Source organism: Pteropus vampyrus, unplaced genomic scaffold (genome assembly GCF_000151845.1).
Source record: "Pteropus vampyrus isolate Shadow unplaced genomic scaffold, Pvam_2.0 Scaffold7, whole genome shotgun sequence".
In the NCBI taxonomy this organism is placed as follows: Eukaryota; Metazoa; Chordata; class Mammalia; order Chiroptera; family Pteropodidae; genus Pteropus; species Pteropus vampyrus.
Genome location: NW_011888788.1, coordinates 15,509,763 through 15,524,923, shown reverse-complemented (window position 1 = coordinate 15,524,923; position 15,161 = coordinate 15,509,763). Strand labels below are relative to the sequence as shown.

At 40.1% G+C, this 15,161-nt stretch overlaps 1 protein-coding gene across 9 annotated transcripts in view; it reads right to left on the bottom strand.

Moving 5' to 3' along the window:
* CFAP61 (cilia and flagella associated protein 61) overlaps positions 1-15,161 on the bottom strand; it is a 296,212-nt gene that overhangs the window by 39,247 nt on the left and 241,804 nt on the right. For 8 of the 9 annotated variants that reach the window (XM_023537747.1, XM_023537742.1, XM_023537746.1 and 5 more), the window contains one exon: positions 13,262-13,467. In XM_023537747.1, the coding sequence (XP_023393515.1) occupies positions 13,262-13,467 (206 nt within the window). Of the gene's footprint in view, positions 1-12,224; positions 12,338-13,261; positions 13,468-15,161 lie in introns of those variants that run through there. The other variant, XM_011370823.2, reaches the window with a different exon arrangement.

The window sequence follows — 15,161 nt, the reverse complement described above, 5'->3', positions numbered from 1 at the left end:
GAATTTACTTTTAATTTTTAAATTTAGTCTCATGGAATCCTAATTCTGGGACAACAATTTATTGGAAGCTCTCTCTAGATCAGCCTGGGTTCTTTTTTCCTGTGGATTTGAGGATGTTTGATATAATAAAAGAGTTTGTTCCTGATTTTCATCATTCTTGTTATTCTAGTGTGTTCCCTACCATCTGAGGGATCAGAGGCTGAGGCAAAGATTAAGTGTTAATATTTTATGTGCAGATACCATCCCAGGGCAGCCAGACTGAGGTGGCGAAAGACGGGGAGCAATGCAGGATTATGCATTATGTACTTGCCGCTGCTTCAGGCTAGGGGCTCGTACTCAGACATTCGGGATGTCTCCGTATAGGGTTACATGAAAAAACTGGGTCTTGGGACAGTCTTTTGGAGGCAGGGAAAGGGAATTTATCTTCTGACTTCCTCCTAGCCACAGAGAATTAGGCCCCTGCACTTCTGCCTTGCATCATGCAGCCTTCTCGGCAGTCACTTGAGAAGCCAGATCCTACAGCTTGTGGCACAGGGCTTCATCCAAGTCTAGGCACAGGAAGAGGAGCTGAAACTCTCAAGGACCTGCTAAGGCTGGGAGAGGCTGAGGACATGGGCTTTAGGACTGGGACATGGCCATGCTGATGGTCTGAATGGATGGGCTCATCATAGGAACCAGACCATTCTGAATTCTTCCCTAGGAATTTTCCAAAGTGGAACTAGGAAAGAGAGGCCCCTCTGCTCTCTAAATATCAAACTATGAGATGCATGAGCCTGGGGCTTACCACGACTTCCACCCAGGGGTGGCCAGTCTCAGGAGGAAGACAACATGCAGGGACAAGAAGCCACATTCTGATGGTGTTTCAAATCCTGACTCCGGAAGTGTAGTTCTGTGAGATGTTACAGTCTCTTCTGGAGTTTCAGTTAGTTTGACAGCTGGGCTTTTGTCACTTGTAGACAGAGATTCCTGATTAATGGTTATGACCAGGAAGAATATTAACAAAGACTTTTTTTAACCTTATATCCAACAACAACTTAAAATTAATTTAAAAAAAAACACAAAACTTAAAAGTAAAAATGTTTCTCTACTTCAGATATCTTCCTACTTAGTGTGCTATGGGCAAACCTGCTACAATTAAGCCTAGGTTAGCACTTCAGTCCAGTACATAATTGGAGAGATCAGGGTGGGCTAAGTTAGTTCATATATTAAATCCTTGCCAGGACCCAAGCAGCCTTGGACCGTGAACCCAGAAAAATCCACTTGAAGATCTGTCCAGAAGGCAATAACTGACCGATGGACACCCTTCAGGGTGCACTTGGAGAGGGTTTGATTCGGGGGCCTGACAAGCCCAGCAGATTCCGAGTAGCAAGTCCGTGTTAATAACTTGAACGAGTTCTAGCTTTGCTCAATTATCACGTGCAGAAAGCCTACAGCTTGCAGGCGCCGCTTGTCAGCTGGGGCTGCTGGTGTCTGAGAACTAATCATTAAGCCTGCCACAGAGCAGAGAAGCCACCTCCCAGCAGCCCTGTGGCCTCCAGCATGGTGTATATTTTCCTATTTCACTTGGATTTGCTCCTAATGATTGAACTATAGATTATTAATGCTGTGAGCCTCCGGGAGCCCAGCGTGACTGTGCTGGGCTCTATTCTGCCCTCAGAGCCTTCGGCACGGATCGTGGCCGCACAGACAGTGCTCAGGCAGCTGTCAGAGCCGCTGGGGCCAAGAGAGTACCGTGGGATCCAAATGGTGGTTCCTATTAGCAGCTGCGGGGGGGTCGTTGGTGGCATTTGGTGCTCTCTTCTCCCCAAATTACCAGCTCGAGTGAATAATAAGTCACAAAACATAGTTCAGAGTTTGCTAGGTGGGTGACAAAAAGTGTCTTTAGAGAGGGGAAAGTGGCTGAGGCCATGCTGGGGCTATGCCATCTGTCACTCTGCAAAGTTATCCTGAGTGGGTGCTGGGAACAACTGCAGAGCATACACAAAGCCGGGTTCGGGGATGTGCAGGGCCTGTGGCAGTGCGACCCTCCTGGAGAAGAAGTGTAGCACAGCGACGATTTGTGGAACAGTTCCTCCAGGATAGGCTCTAAGCCGAACATTTCCTGTATATCATCTTGTTTAGTCCTCACAGCAATGCCAGGAAGCAGTTATAAGCCCCCTTTTACAGATAAGAATAACGAAGCTTTGAGCAATGAAGTGACCTGCCTAAGACCACACCGGGTCTTAGGGGAGGTCTGAAGGACCGCTGGGTGTGTTTTCTGAGGTATGCACTCTCCTTTCCACACGTTATCACCATCGAGTGAGAACCAGGGGAGACCCTTTATGCCCTGACAAGGAAGTGAGGCTGGTATAATGTCAGAAGCAGGGGTTGAACTAGGAATAGCTGATATGGAGGTTATTCCCAAGTTGGCTAAATGGGAGTGCCCAGGGAGTACCACACGCCTTGGACAGCACAGCCAGCAGCTGTTGGAAGCAGCAAAAATACCCTTGGTCTTGCTGCATGGCAGCCTAGTGAATTGAAGGACAAAGCAACATCAAACTTGGGGTACAAATCTGTCTTAGCTCAGGCTGTCATAACAACAGATTGGGTGACTTAAACAACAGAAATTTATTTCTCACAGTTCTAGAGGCTGGAAGTCTAAGATAAGGGTTCCATAATGGTCAGTTTTTGGTGAGGACTCTTCCTGGCCTGTAGATGGCTACCTTCTCATTGTATCCTTACATGAAATCTCTCTTCCTCTTCTTAAAGGGCTACAGCCCTACCATATTAGTGTCCCACCTTTATGACCTCATTTAACCTTAATTAACTCCTGAAGACCATATCTCTAGATAGTCACATTGGGAATTAGGGCTTCAAAATATGAATTCTGGGGGACAAAATTCAGTCCATAGCACTGAGGTCACAGTGAGGTTAAGAGATAGGAGAAAGTAAACCAACAGAGAAATAAAACAGGGCAATGGGATGGAGAACGACTCAGAGATGTTAATTAGGAGTGTGTAGGGTGGTTTATGTAATATGGGGGATGTTATGCCATTTATTAGTCTAGAGATGTTCTATAATATATAATAAATGTGTTCTAATTTTTTTTTTAATTTCAGTCCTTTATAGATGTTGTTCCACCGATTTTCACTTGCATTGTTTCTGAGAAATCTGTTGTCATTCTTTTCTTTATTCCTCCAAAAACAATCTATTTTCTCTTGTTGCTGTTTAGATTTTCTCTTTATCACTGGTTTTGAGCAGTTTATGATATACCTTAGTATATAATTTTATTCATATAGTTCCTACATGAGATTCATTGAGCTTCTCAGGTTTATAGTTTTTATCAAATTTGGAAAACATTTGGTCATTATTTCTTTAGGCCATTTCAAGTTTTCCCATAGCTCACTGATACTCTGCTCATTGTTTTAAATTCTTTTTTCTTACTGTGTCTCATTTTGGCAATTTCAATTGTTATGTCTTCAAGTTCACTAATCTTTTCTTCGGCAATGTCTAATCTTCCATTGATCCCATCAGTGTATTTTTCCATCTCAGACATTGTAGTTTTCATCTCTAGAAGTTCGATTTGAGTCTTTTATATACCTTTTACATTTCTACTTTACTTTTTGATCATGTGAAATACAGTTATAATAACTTTTAATATGCTTGTTTATTAATTTTAATATCTGTGTCAGTTCCGATTTGGTTTCAATCAACTGATTTCTCCTATTATGGGTCATATTTTCCTATTTCTTTGCATGCCTGGTTATTTTTCTTGCTACTTATTTTCCCACTACCCCACAAATTTGATGTTCTCCAGGCTGGCTGATGGGAACACAACCCATTCTCAGCCTTGTGTGAGCACCAGGCACTGTAACCTCTAATTCTTTTAAGTGGTTCTCTCCCACCCTTGGGCAGTTTCTTCACCTGCATGTGTTGGTCAGTACTTGATTGAATTCTCAAGTGGAACCTCTTGAAGATCTCCAAGGTTCTCTGTGAGCCCTCTCTTCTCTAGTACTCTGTTTTGAGAACTCTAGCTGCCCTGTCCTCCCCAGACTAGCAGCTCCACTGTTTAACTTCAGAGAGTCTGCAGGGCTCTGCCTGGGTTCCACTCCCTTTACTGTGGCCTGGAAATTCTCTCAAGGCAAAAAGCTAGATCAGTTTCAGGGTTCACTTTATTTGTTTCTAGACTCTTAGAGATCACTGTCTTTTATTGCCTTATATCCAATATCATTTTCAAAATTGTTTTTACATTTTGTACAGATTTTGAGTTGTTTCAGGTGAGAGGGTAAATTTACTTTCAAAAGAATTTGAAAAAAATTGAATGTCACCTCTGCTCCTAGGATTTTGGATAAGAATTTGTTGACCCATAATAATAGATGTAAATCAAAATTTCAAGTGGTCTTCTTGATACTTTTGTATTATTTTTTGCTAACTTCTAATCAAGTTTAATAGTTATAGGAGAAATTGCAGACTAGTTTAGCCAGCTGCATCCCAGACCCTTTGTAGCATGACTTACCCAAAATACCACAGGTAGGAAAGTGGAAGACTACATTTTCCATACTCACATATAGTGTGGGTTCTACATGAGACCAAACTTCTTCCAAAGAGACACCCTCATACAAGACTTGGAAGATGGACGTGAACACCATGAAGTAGAGATTCTGCTTCCACTATTTTTCCTGCTTTTGCTGGCAAGCCTGGTCATGGTAATGTTTGGTGTCAGCTGCAGCAGAATCACACAGGTGGCAAAGAGGCAGGACTTAGGGTACCTATTTTGCTAGTTTGGATTGTGGCAGAGAAGGTGTGGTTGTAGAGGCAGTTGTTTAGGCAGTTTTCCAACTCCTCAAAGTCCTCATTGTGGCAGAGGTCAGCCAAGTCTGCAGAATTGTTTTCTAGATTTTCTCTAGAAGGTGGACTAAAGCCTGTCCCTTCAGCTCATTCAAGAAATTTTATAAACCACTCATAAACTATTATTTTAGTTTTATGATAATAACCTTCAACCCACATATTGCCAGATGAGAAGGAGTAAGAAAATCTATAAAGGATTTTAACTCCTGCAGCAAAAGTTTGAAAAGAAAAGTGATATTACATAGTTGCTCAGAAAACAGAAGTCAGTTCTGAATATTCCAGTCAGATCTCCTGAATCCCAAATCAAGACCTGGGATCTGACAACGGGATAGGATGTTAGTAATCAAGATTGTTGTGCATAACTGGGGGGAAGTGGCAGGCTGTTGGGAGTTTGGCCAGCTGAGCTATACACAAGGCTAAATGGACAGGGAAGGACATACATGGTGACATGAAATATTTATTTCGGCCAGCAAAACCGAGTGTCCCTTGCCTCACCTATAGTGTGACAAAAGGCCCCAGAGAGCTTGCCTGCTCTACCCCTTGTCCCACGCCACCCTCCCTCCCTATCTGTTATTTTTGGCATGTGATCTGAGGAGAATGTTCTTTCTTTCTGGTTGACCCCACAAAAGAGAGCATAGAAGGAACTCATTTCCTCCTTCTACTCACTGGGCCTTCAGAGCACCCATGTGTTAGCTACTACATCTGCATGTCAGGGACTCAACCAAATGGGGCTGGTGATTAGCAGTTTAGGAAATGACGATCTATAGATGCCATGCCCAACCCTACTCTCTACAAATTCCACAAATGTGACTGGTCTACAGCAGCACTGTCTAACAGAACTTTCTGCAGTGATGGAAATATTCTTTTCTGTGCTGTTCAATGTGGCCAGTGTGACTGAACTTTTATTTTATTTAATCTTAGTTAAAATTTAAATACTCACATCTGGCAATTGGCTATCATATTGGACAATGCAGGTCTAAGATATTTGTAACTCTTAATGCATGAAACGATTTTCCAAAGCAATTTTTAAAACTGTGTTATTAGACTCTAGACATGCTTTGTAACTCGAATAGCTCATAATTTCAAATTTTAAATGATATTCAGAAGAACCTACTTGGTCGCTTTTGGTGTCCAGTGGTTTGAAATGAAATCATCTTTAAGTGTTGCTTATATAGAAATGTTTGATCCACTCCTTTACTATAATGTGCCCTGGGAGATACACTATCGACTTGAGTCTTCATACATTACTGACTCTGAATAAAGCACCTGATTTCACACTTACTTAATTCTTGATAATAACCTCTCCCTAAGTAATTTTTTCCTCAGAGCATGACCCTGAAAGAAGCACATGAAATTCATAGCTACCTCTAAAGAGACAATTTTTAAAATAAGATATAGTAAGCACATGCATTAACACAATTTTAAAACACTTCTCACTTGAATTTTTTAAGGGAGCACTGTATTTTACTAAATTTACACTAATCTGGGAGGGAGAAGGAATATTGCTAAAAGCCTGGAAGTGTCTGCCTCTCCATTAAAGGTTAATATAAACTTGTACTGAACATAAACACTTGAGTTAAAATAATTACAAAACCTTGCACTTGTATAGTAAATTATATCTTTTAAATACTTTCATACCATTGTCTACTTTTATCTTGCTTTGTGGGTAGATTTATCATAGATTATATCTCCACTTTATGGATGAGGGAATTGATAATCAATGAGGTTAAATGGCTTGCCGAAGTTCACAAAGCTACTAAGCAACTAGGCAGGAATTAACCCCCCTGACTAAACTTAATGTCTTTCCCACTCTAAGAAAAGAGAAGTAACAATTTGCCTTTATACACTGTTGGAGTTTCAACCCACATTCTCTTAGAATATACACCAAGAGTGCACAGGAACAAGCATGACAGTGACCAGAGTGGCAGCTGTGGAAATGGGATGGGGGGCGAAGCTCTAGATAACTTGCAGATAGCATTGTTTTTTATAAAGTTTGGTGAAAAGTTTGCATTTTTAAAATAATATTGTAGATACGATCCAACAGTCTTACACTTTACATGACTTGTCCCTGTGCAGTTCACACTCCAGCACAGTCTTCTGGGATTCAAGGCCATCCTGCAATGACACCATCTCCCCCAGGTATTAATATGTGATTTAAGCAAACACATTTCCTTTCAGATAATGGAATCACTGGTTTTCTCCTATCATAGGGAGACTCGTCAAGTTCCTTTGTTTTAGGGGGTAATAATGCTCACTGGGAAGGGGAGACTATAAAGGACCACAGGGGCTCACATCGAACAAGGTGAGCAGAAAAACACTGAAGAAGAGTAATCTGTCAATGACCCTGAGTGCCCAGCCCCACCTCCCACTTCAGGTGGACATTAATGGGTACCGAATTTCATTGTTTGGTCTTTACGCTCTCATTAATAAAAGCCTTTAACATTAAGAAAAAATCTTGGCTATGAGATGGGATACTCGTTTTTCCTTCATTCACTTACGGGCACTATTTTCAAGGCAAAGATTCTAACTAATATCAATAAGATTGAAGAGCTTGAAATAAGAATTTATACCTTCCTGATACCTCAAAACCATAAAAAAACTCAATCCACGTTTTTCTGATAAATGCTAAGATGATATGCCAAACTATATTTTCATGACAAATGAGGCAAATTATTGGAACATATTGGATAATGATATTTAAAAAAAAAAAGCTTCATACTTTATGTAGATTTCCATGTGTTCATTATGTTAAACATTCATTCCTGACTATGTGAATGGGTACATTTGTGTTTCTTTCACATTATAATCTTTGGCATAAATATCTGAAGGGATATGTGCTGGCTATAATTTCAGGATGGTTCAAAACAATCTCATCTTCCATTCCAGGAAAGGTTAATTCCACGCAAATGTCATGGTGGGAAGAAGGAGGTGACATATACCAGAAAAAAAGAGAAAAAACCCTAGCCTTTTAATCAGAGCAGTATTATAACAAAAAATATGTCAAATGGAATTGGCCCTGACATTGGTCTATACTTCCAGATCTAAGGTTGACCATTCAGTAATGAGAGATGTTCAAAAATGAGAGTTCAGTCTCACAGGCTATGTGATCATATGGAAACAGCACTAGGCAAGAAGCCGCCTGTTGGAGCCAGGAGGATGATTGGTGAGGAGCCCCCAGACGGAGTGTGCAAGCACGCCCAATTGAAATCACCTTTTACCAGGGCAGAGAAATAGACTATAATTAAATGACTGGGAGACAAAATGAAGAGAACAAATTTTGATTTTAGCAAATCATTTGAAGAAAGATTCCTTAAAAGGCTATCAAACAGAACTGGCATTATCTGAAATGAAACAGATGAGCAGGAACACCTTAATGAGTCTATAGAAAGGCAGGTGGGTGGAATAGTAAATGGCCAAAGGGAAATCTGCATCTTGGGAGAATACATATCCAACAACTTTTAAGTATGTAACAAAAATCTGACAAGTTGGAGTGGGCAGACATATTTGAAGAAACTTTTGATAAGTCTGTAAAAATGGGTGCCTAGAATTTAGTGTGTGATTTTCTACTGGAAACAGCACCAGGCCACTGACTACAGAGGAACAGAAAACATTTAAGCCATGATTAAATGACTCCAATTGGAGTCTAATAAATGAATTAGGAGACAGTGTGGGCTGGCAGCATACTGCTTTGCAGCTCCGAAGACATAGATAGCACAAGGCAGCTTTCCTAAGGGAGTAACTTCTGGAGCTTCATAGTTCAAAAGGTAATGGCAGCCTTTTAAAAGGCCTGCTCAAATCCCATTTCGAATATTGTGCACAGCAGCACTTACCCACTAAAAATAGGCCATTTGAGTGTTTGAAGAAGTGTGGGAGAGGATGGCAGTGCTCGCAGGAGGGCCGTATGAGGGCAGTCTTTGAGAGCTGATGTTAAGATGTGAAAAGAGGTGATTTAATCAAGGTTTATGAGTATCTGATGGGCTCACACAAAGAAGCTAGGGCAAGACCTATTCACAATGTGAGGATAAAGGATGCTACAGACTGTTAATTAAGGCTAAGGGTGGGGTGGGGGAGGAATTCAGTAGGCAAGACCTTTCTTTGCAGGGCCATCAATAAGTGAGGTAAATGAAGATGAGGTAAAGGTAAGAAAGCAGAGAAGGCACAGGACATGCCTTGTTAAAGCCCTCTGACAGGGATTTCTCAGAAAATTGCCTCTACCTCCCCTCTCCTCTCCATCCACAGTTCCCATTTTCCAACTTCACGGCTGTCTACTGAAGCTCCTTCTGTCCTCAGTGTCCTGATGGGGAGCAGTATCAGCAGGGTGAGAGGTGCTGCTTGTTCTAAATATCATCAAAGGACTTAGCAGGTGGGGATATTGCAAGGTTTGTGATAGGTGTGTGTATGTGTGCATGCAGTATACTGTAGGACACAAGTGCTCTTAAGGGGAAGATTGGGAAAAAAAGTTTTAGTACCATATCTTCAAATGTTTGTTGGCTCAAAAAATGAACAAATAATAAAAATAGGCTCCATTCTTTTTCCGAAGTGGTAGGCAAATCAATTGATCATTTCTCTCCTCACACTTAGGCATGCATACTCATGTACACATACACAGAGTCACCAGTAGTGAATTTGTTTTCTTATTGCCAATGGTTTGCACTAGCACTTTGAGATGAAAACAAAGAATACAATATAGATGGAATCCATGCCAGCCTGGGCCCCAGACCCTCAGCTGCACTGTTGTTCTGTGACAGCTGTCTGCCTGTATGTCATGGTGGCTGACTGCTTGGCTGCCACCATGTATCTCCAAATGGCTCCAAGCAAGCCCCTCTGTAGGCAGCAGGAACCGCTACTCATGATGTCTTGACTCCCACAGCATCTGTCCCTGAAGCTGCCACAGTGTTCCCTGGTACCACCACTGCCTGCTCTGTTCTGGCCCTTGAGGGGGTGAGATTAGATTGGAGGAAGTGGAGAGAAAGGATCCAGAGGTTTCCTTTGAAGTTGGATTAGAACTTGGTCTTGAGATCATGCTTGACTTGCAGATGGCAGGGTGGCTGCTTAGCAGTCAGCCCTCCCAGTATGGAGGAAGGTGTCCCCAGATGCAGTAGATGGAAAATTGCCCAACTTCAAACAAGAGATGTTGCTGGTGTTGCTGAGGTCATGGAAACAATCCGTAATCATATCGTGGCCAAAGTCAGCTAAACCATTCACCTTGCCTGTTTGGAAAGAGCCTTGCCAGTCTGTCTGATGACAGACAGGACAGGCAGTACTGGGCCAAGAATTAGCACTGGGACCTGGCAGCATTTCGTGGCACTTGAAAAGGATGTGGCTGTAGCTGCATGTACATGTTAACACACATGTGGGAGTGACTAACGGGCATGTCGGTGCCTTCAGTATCTCACTTAAAAGTGATCAGTGGCCCCTCTGATGATCAGCTACCATTTTCCTGACTCCCTTACTTCATTCTTATAGATATCAATTGGCACGCCCTAATATCCAGTGTCATCCCGTTTGCTGTCCTAAATATTCACTCTTAGCAAATCAAATTACCTTTGAAAATTATTGCTATCATTAGTTAACAGTTGCACCCTGACTAGTGGTCCCAAGCTCACAAAGTCTGTCTGTTTCAATATCATCTTCTTGGGGGAAAAAAAAACCCAGCTAGGGCTTTTGAATTTGGTCAAATGTGAAAATATTATTTTTTCAGAAAAGACTCTTAACATATTCCTCCCCACCAGGTAAAAATTTTCTTTAACAAATGACTTATTCTCCTCTAACTCAAATACTTTGGGTAAGGTTGAGAGAGAACAACCATAAATAAAATCCAATGCACAACTGAGGAACAAATGAATTTATTTTCTAAATGTATTTTTCTTTACTTCAGATAAATATTGCAGTCAAGTCCACAAAGATTTGAGAGAAAGCTACGATTAAGGAATTTGATACTTTATCAAAATATAGTTTATAATTAAAAGCATTAGAAAAATATTCTCATATATAAAACGTTTCAAAAATTAAGTACTCTTTCTGGAAAAACAATTAAAATCCATGAATAATAAAAATGCTTAGCAAGCCAACAATAAAAAGAAACTTTAACCTAATAAAGGATGTCTACAAAAATATGTATGGCAAATGTCACACACTTAATATTGAACACATTTCCTTTAAGATTAAGAATGAAGCAAGGGTGCCATCCCTCAGTACTTCTCTTTTACCTTTCACTGCAAATCTTAGCCAATGCAGTGAGACAAGAAAAAGAAATAAAGTTACAAAGATTGGAAAAGAAGAAACAAAACTTTCATTATTTGCAGATGGTATAATTTTTCTATATGGAAAATTGAAAAGAATCTACAGGTGAATTATTTGGATGAATGAGTGTTTAGAAAATCAGCAGACTATAATACCACACAAAAAGTTAGAGTATTTTTATATGGCAACAATCAATAACAATATTTATAACAGCAATAAAAATATTAAGCACTTTGGATCATATTAAACAAAAATTATGCAAGCCATTTATGGAGAAAATTATAAATCTTTATTGAAAGATGTTAAAGAGACCTGAATAAATCAAGAGCTATACTATGCTATGATGTTGGACTTAATATCAAAGATGTCAGTTCTTATCTAATTGATCTAAGATTTGATACATTTCCTATCAGACCAATGGGGCTTTTTTCATAGAGCTTGATGAGTTTATATAAAACTACTGTAAGAGAAAAGGGACAAAAATATCCAAGACACCCCGAAGAAGACAAACAAATTACATTAAAATTAAGAATATCTTCTAATTGACACCATAAAATAAGTGAAAAGACAACCCCCCAAAAAACACGGACAAAGGTCATAAACAGGCATTTCACGGAAACTACCAGAAATGGCCCATGAACAAATGAAAAGGCACTAAACTGTGTCATTTATCAGGAAAGAGAAAATTAAAACTACAGGAAGATACCTTTTTGAACCACTAGAATGACCAAATTTTAAAGTCTAACAGCACCAAGGAAGTACTCTCATGCCCCGTTAGAGAAAGTTTAATAGATACAACTACTTTGGGGAACATTTCATCATCACCTAGTACACTCGAAAAAATTCTTGCAAATGAGGTCCGTCCACAGTGTTAGTAATGGCACCAAATTGGAAACCATTTAAATATCGATCAACAGGAAAATAGATGGATGAACTATGACACAGTTATGTCAGGGAATACTATACAGCAGGGAAAACAAATGAACTATAGCTACATACATCACCATAATGGGCCTTACAAACACAACGCTAAACCGTGTAGACATTCCCTAGTCAGCCACAGAATTGATCCAAAGGCGGCAAAACAAATTAATATATTATTTAGGAAATCATATATACATGGCACGTCTTCAAAACAAGGGTTAGCCTGCAGCTTTTTTGGTAAATAAAGTTTTATTGGGACACGACCCATTTGTTTGTATATCGCCTATAGCTATTTTCACACTACAATGGCAGAGTTGAGTCCTTGTGACAGAAGTTGTATGACCTGCAAAGTGAAAAATATTTACTATCTGGCCCTTTATAAAATTCGCGGAAGTAAGGAATTATTTCTTAATGTAGTGGTAGGCAAATAAATTTCTAGTACTATTATCCCTTAAAATGTATGTACATGTTTTATATACGTTTTTGTTTGTATAATGTAGTGTATAACTTAAAAACTTTTTAAGAGGGAAGAGAGATTGCTTTTGATCCTGGCAGTCACCCTCATGGGTATGACTTATGTCCTGCATCTATATGGCTCTGTCATCACCTTGTTTTGCGAAGAGAAAAATTCTTCTAACCTTTCTAAGTAGCTTTCTATTCTAAAATTCTAGCCTCCCTCGAGTTATAGGATAAAAGAATGTTTTAGAGTTTGACAGACCAAGATCCAGATCACCCAGTCAAACCAACCTGCAGTGTGGAATTCTCTTAAAAATACCTTAGACAAATGGTCACCCTTCCCTGCTTGAGCACAAGGCATGTGAAAGAAGACTGGGGTCGCAAACAGCCTGTCCAGGGTCGTGAAGTTCCCACCAGGACCAGGTACTTCCATACCCTGCTCCCAAAACTACCTTTTAAACTTCTGACCACTGCTCTTAGCAGCCCTGTGTCAAAGAGACTTGAAAATCATTTCCTCTGGGCCCATCTGTGTTGTGGAGGCCGTGCATGGACGCATCCGGGATCCAGGCCTGTGGGTGGCAATGGGAGCCATGTGTGGATATACCCAGAGTCCATGCACTTCCTCATGTGCCTCTCCACTTTCTAGACAATGCTAGTGGTCAGATATTCTTTACTAAGAATGAAATCTTTGCCACTCTAGTTTCTCCCATGGATTCCCGTTTTGCTATCTGGTGCATCACAAAACATACCCTTCATTCACAAGACACTACATATTGCATTTCCCCTTAGTAAAATGCCCTGTCCAACTTACCTGTAGAGATCTGTGATCAGCCGGTCCTCGTACCGAGCACACAGGTTGTTGAGGACTTGCTCATGCTGGCCAAACAACCGGATGTAGTTGGAGGTAGGGAAAGCCTCCTTAGAAAGGCATGTGATGGCTTCCACCATTTTATACTTGTTAATGTGTATTCGGAAGTAAGTCCCATTTTTTGCACTACCTGTTACTATTTCTGAGCCCTGGAGGGGAATGGATCAGAAAAACAATATTAGAAACATTTCTGAACATTGGGAACTTTATCATAGTCATTTCTTTTCCAAATATAGCAGACAGGTTGTATCTTATCGCTTGTTGCAAATAACAGTAATAGATATTTACTAAACTCAAGAGAAGATAACAGTGTGTCCAGAACCACATGCTTGGACTTAATGACTAAATGTTCCTCAGGATATTTTAAACTGTGATTGCATTGTTCCAGGTTTCTAAATTAGTTGCTAGGTTACAGCCGGTTCTCTATTATTCAATACCTGACACAGCTAAAACATGGAACTGAGTTTATTCTCTTCTGTGAGGTGTGTTAAGACTTAATTTTCTTAGTATTTCACAGAATCATTTTGAGAAAAACCTTCTAGTCAAAAGTGATCAGAAAGAATTTCAGTTTTTTTTAGTTTACTTAAACAAAGGAAACAAGTAAAAGGTGAACCCCTGACAGCTGGGTTTGGGAAGGATCAGCTCTTAGGAAAGGTCTGTTTTCAGGAAGAAGTTTCAAGTTTATGAAATACATACACACATTCTGCAGGCTACTTTTTAGTTTGTAAATTGTCAAGGCTTTATGTCCCCTAGAAATTGGCTAAAACTGCCATATAAACCCAGAGGACACTCTTCGCCATGTCACAACCACTTTTTCTATTTCAGCACCTAATGACTATTGATAAACCAACCAGACACATGCTGACCACAGGCTCAGGCAACCAAACTGGGAACCTGCAGCAGACAAACATGGGTTTTATTGGTGGTAGCTGAATCTGCACTTTACCCCTAGACTCTTTACTTAATCCATGGTAACACTCGATAAATCTTTCCCGAGTGCATATAGATTTAAGCTTTTGCTCTGGACTTGAATGTGGCATTTAGAAATCCAAGGCAAGTTGGACTACACTGATTCCAAACATTTACTTAGTCCTGGGCATCCCCTGGGGATTTTGTCTAAACAAGAACACACGGTTTAACTGGATTTTTAAATAAATTGAAGCAACTGGTAGGTGTTTGAATATCACATGGCAAAACCCTGAGGAGTCAGCTGATTATAAAGGCACAAGGTGAGGTATACAGGAGGGATGCCAGGTAAATCTTGGGCCAGCCCCAAGTATGTGTAAGAAACTGGGCATTTAGGGGTGAGAGAGAACACAAACAGCTTGGGAAAGAGGTTGTAGGATGGTAGCTCAAGGGAGGTACAAGTGGTCCATCATTCACAGAGATGGATAGATACAGAGAAGAAATCTACCCACATAGCAAAGGATTCAGAAAGAAATTCAGCAAGGTATTACCTAACAAACAATGGTAAATGCATGCAATGGGGGTAAACTATGTTCCGTAACAGGGAAATAAATATGTTCACAGTATATTTTATGCTATAGAAGAGGTTTAAAAATGTGCAGTTCATCCCTTTTTTAAATCAACATTTTAACAAAATGTTAATCGTCATTTTCTATGGTTGGGAGACTGGGTATTTTGTTGTTTCTCTTTCTGTTCATTTGATTATCTATAGTTTCTAAATTTTAAACAATGACTATCACTTCTAAAATGATAAAAAATAATTATTTTTAAATATTCTGGCTGTGCTATGGCAAGGAATCAGACTTTCAATGAGAAAATTGGGAGGGAGAGAAATGAAAAAGAAAGAAAAAAGCAAGGAGGAAAGGAGGAAGGAAGG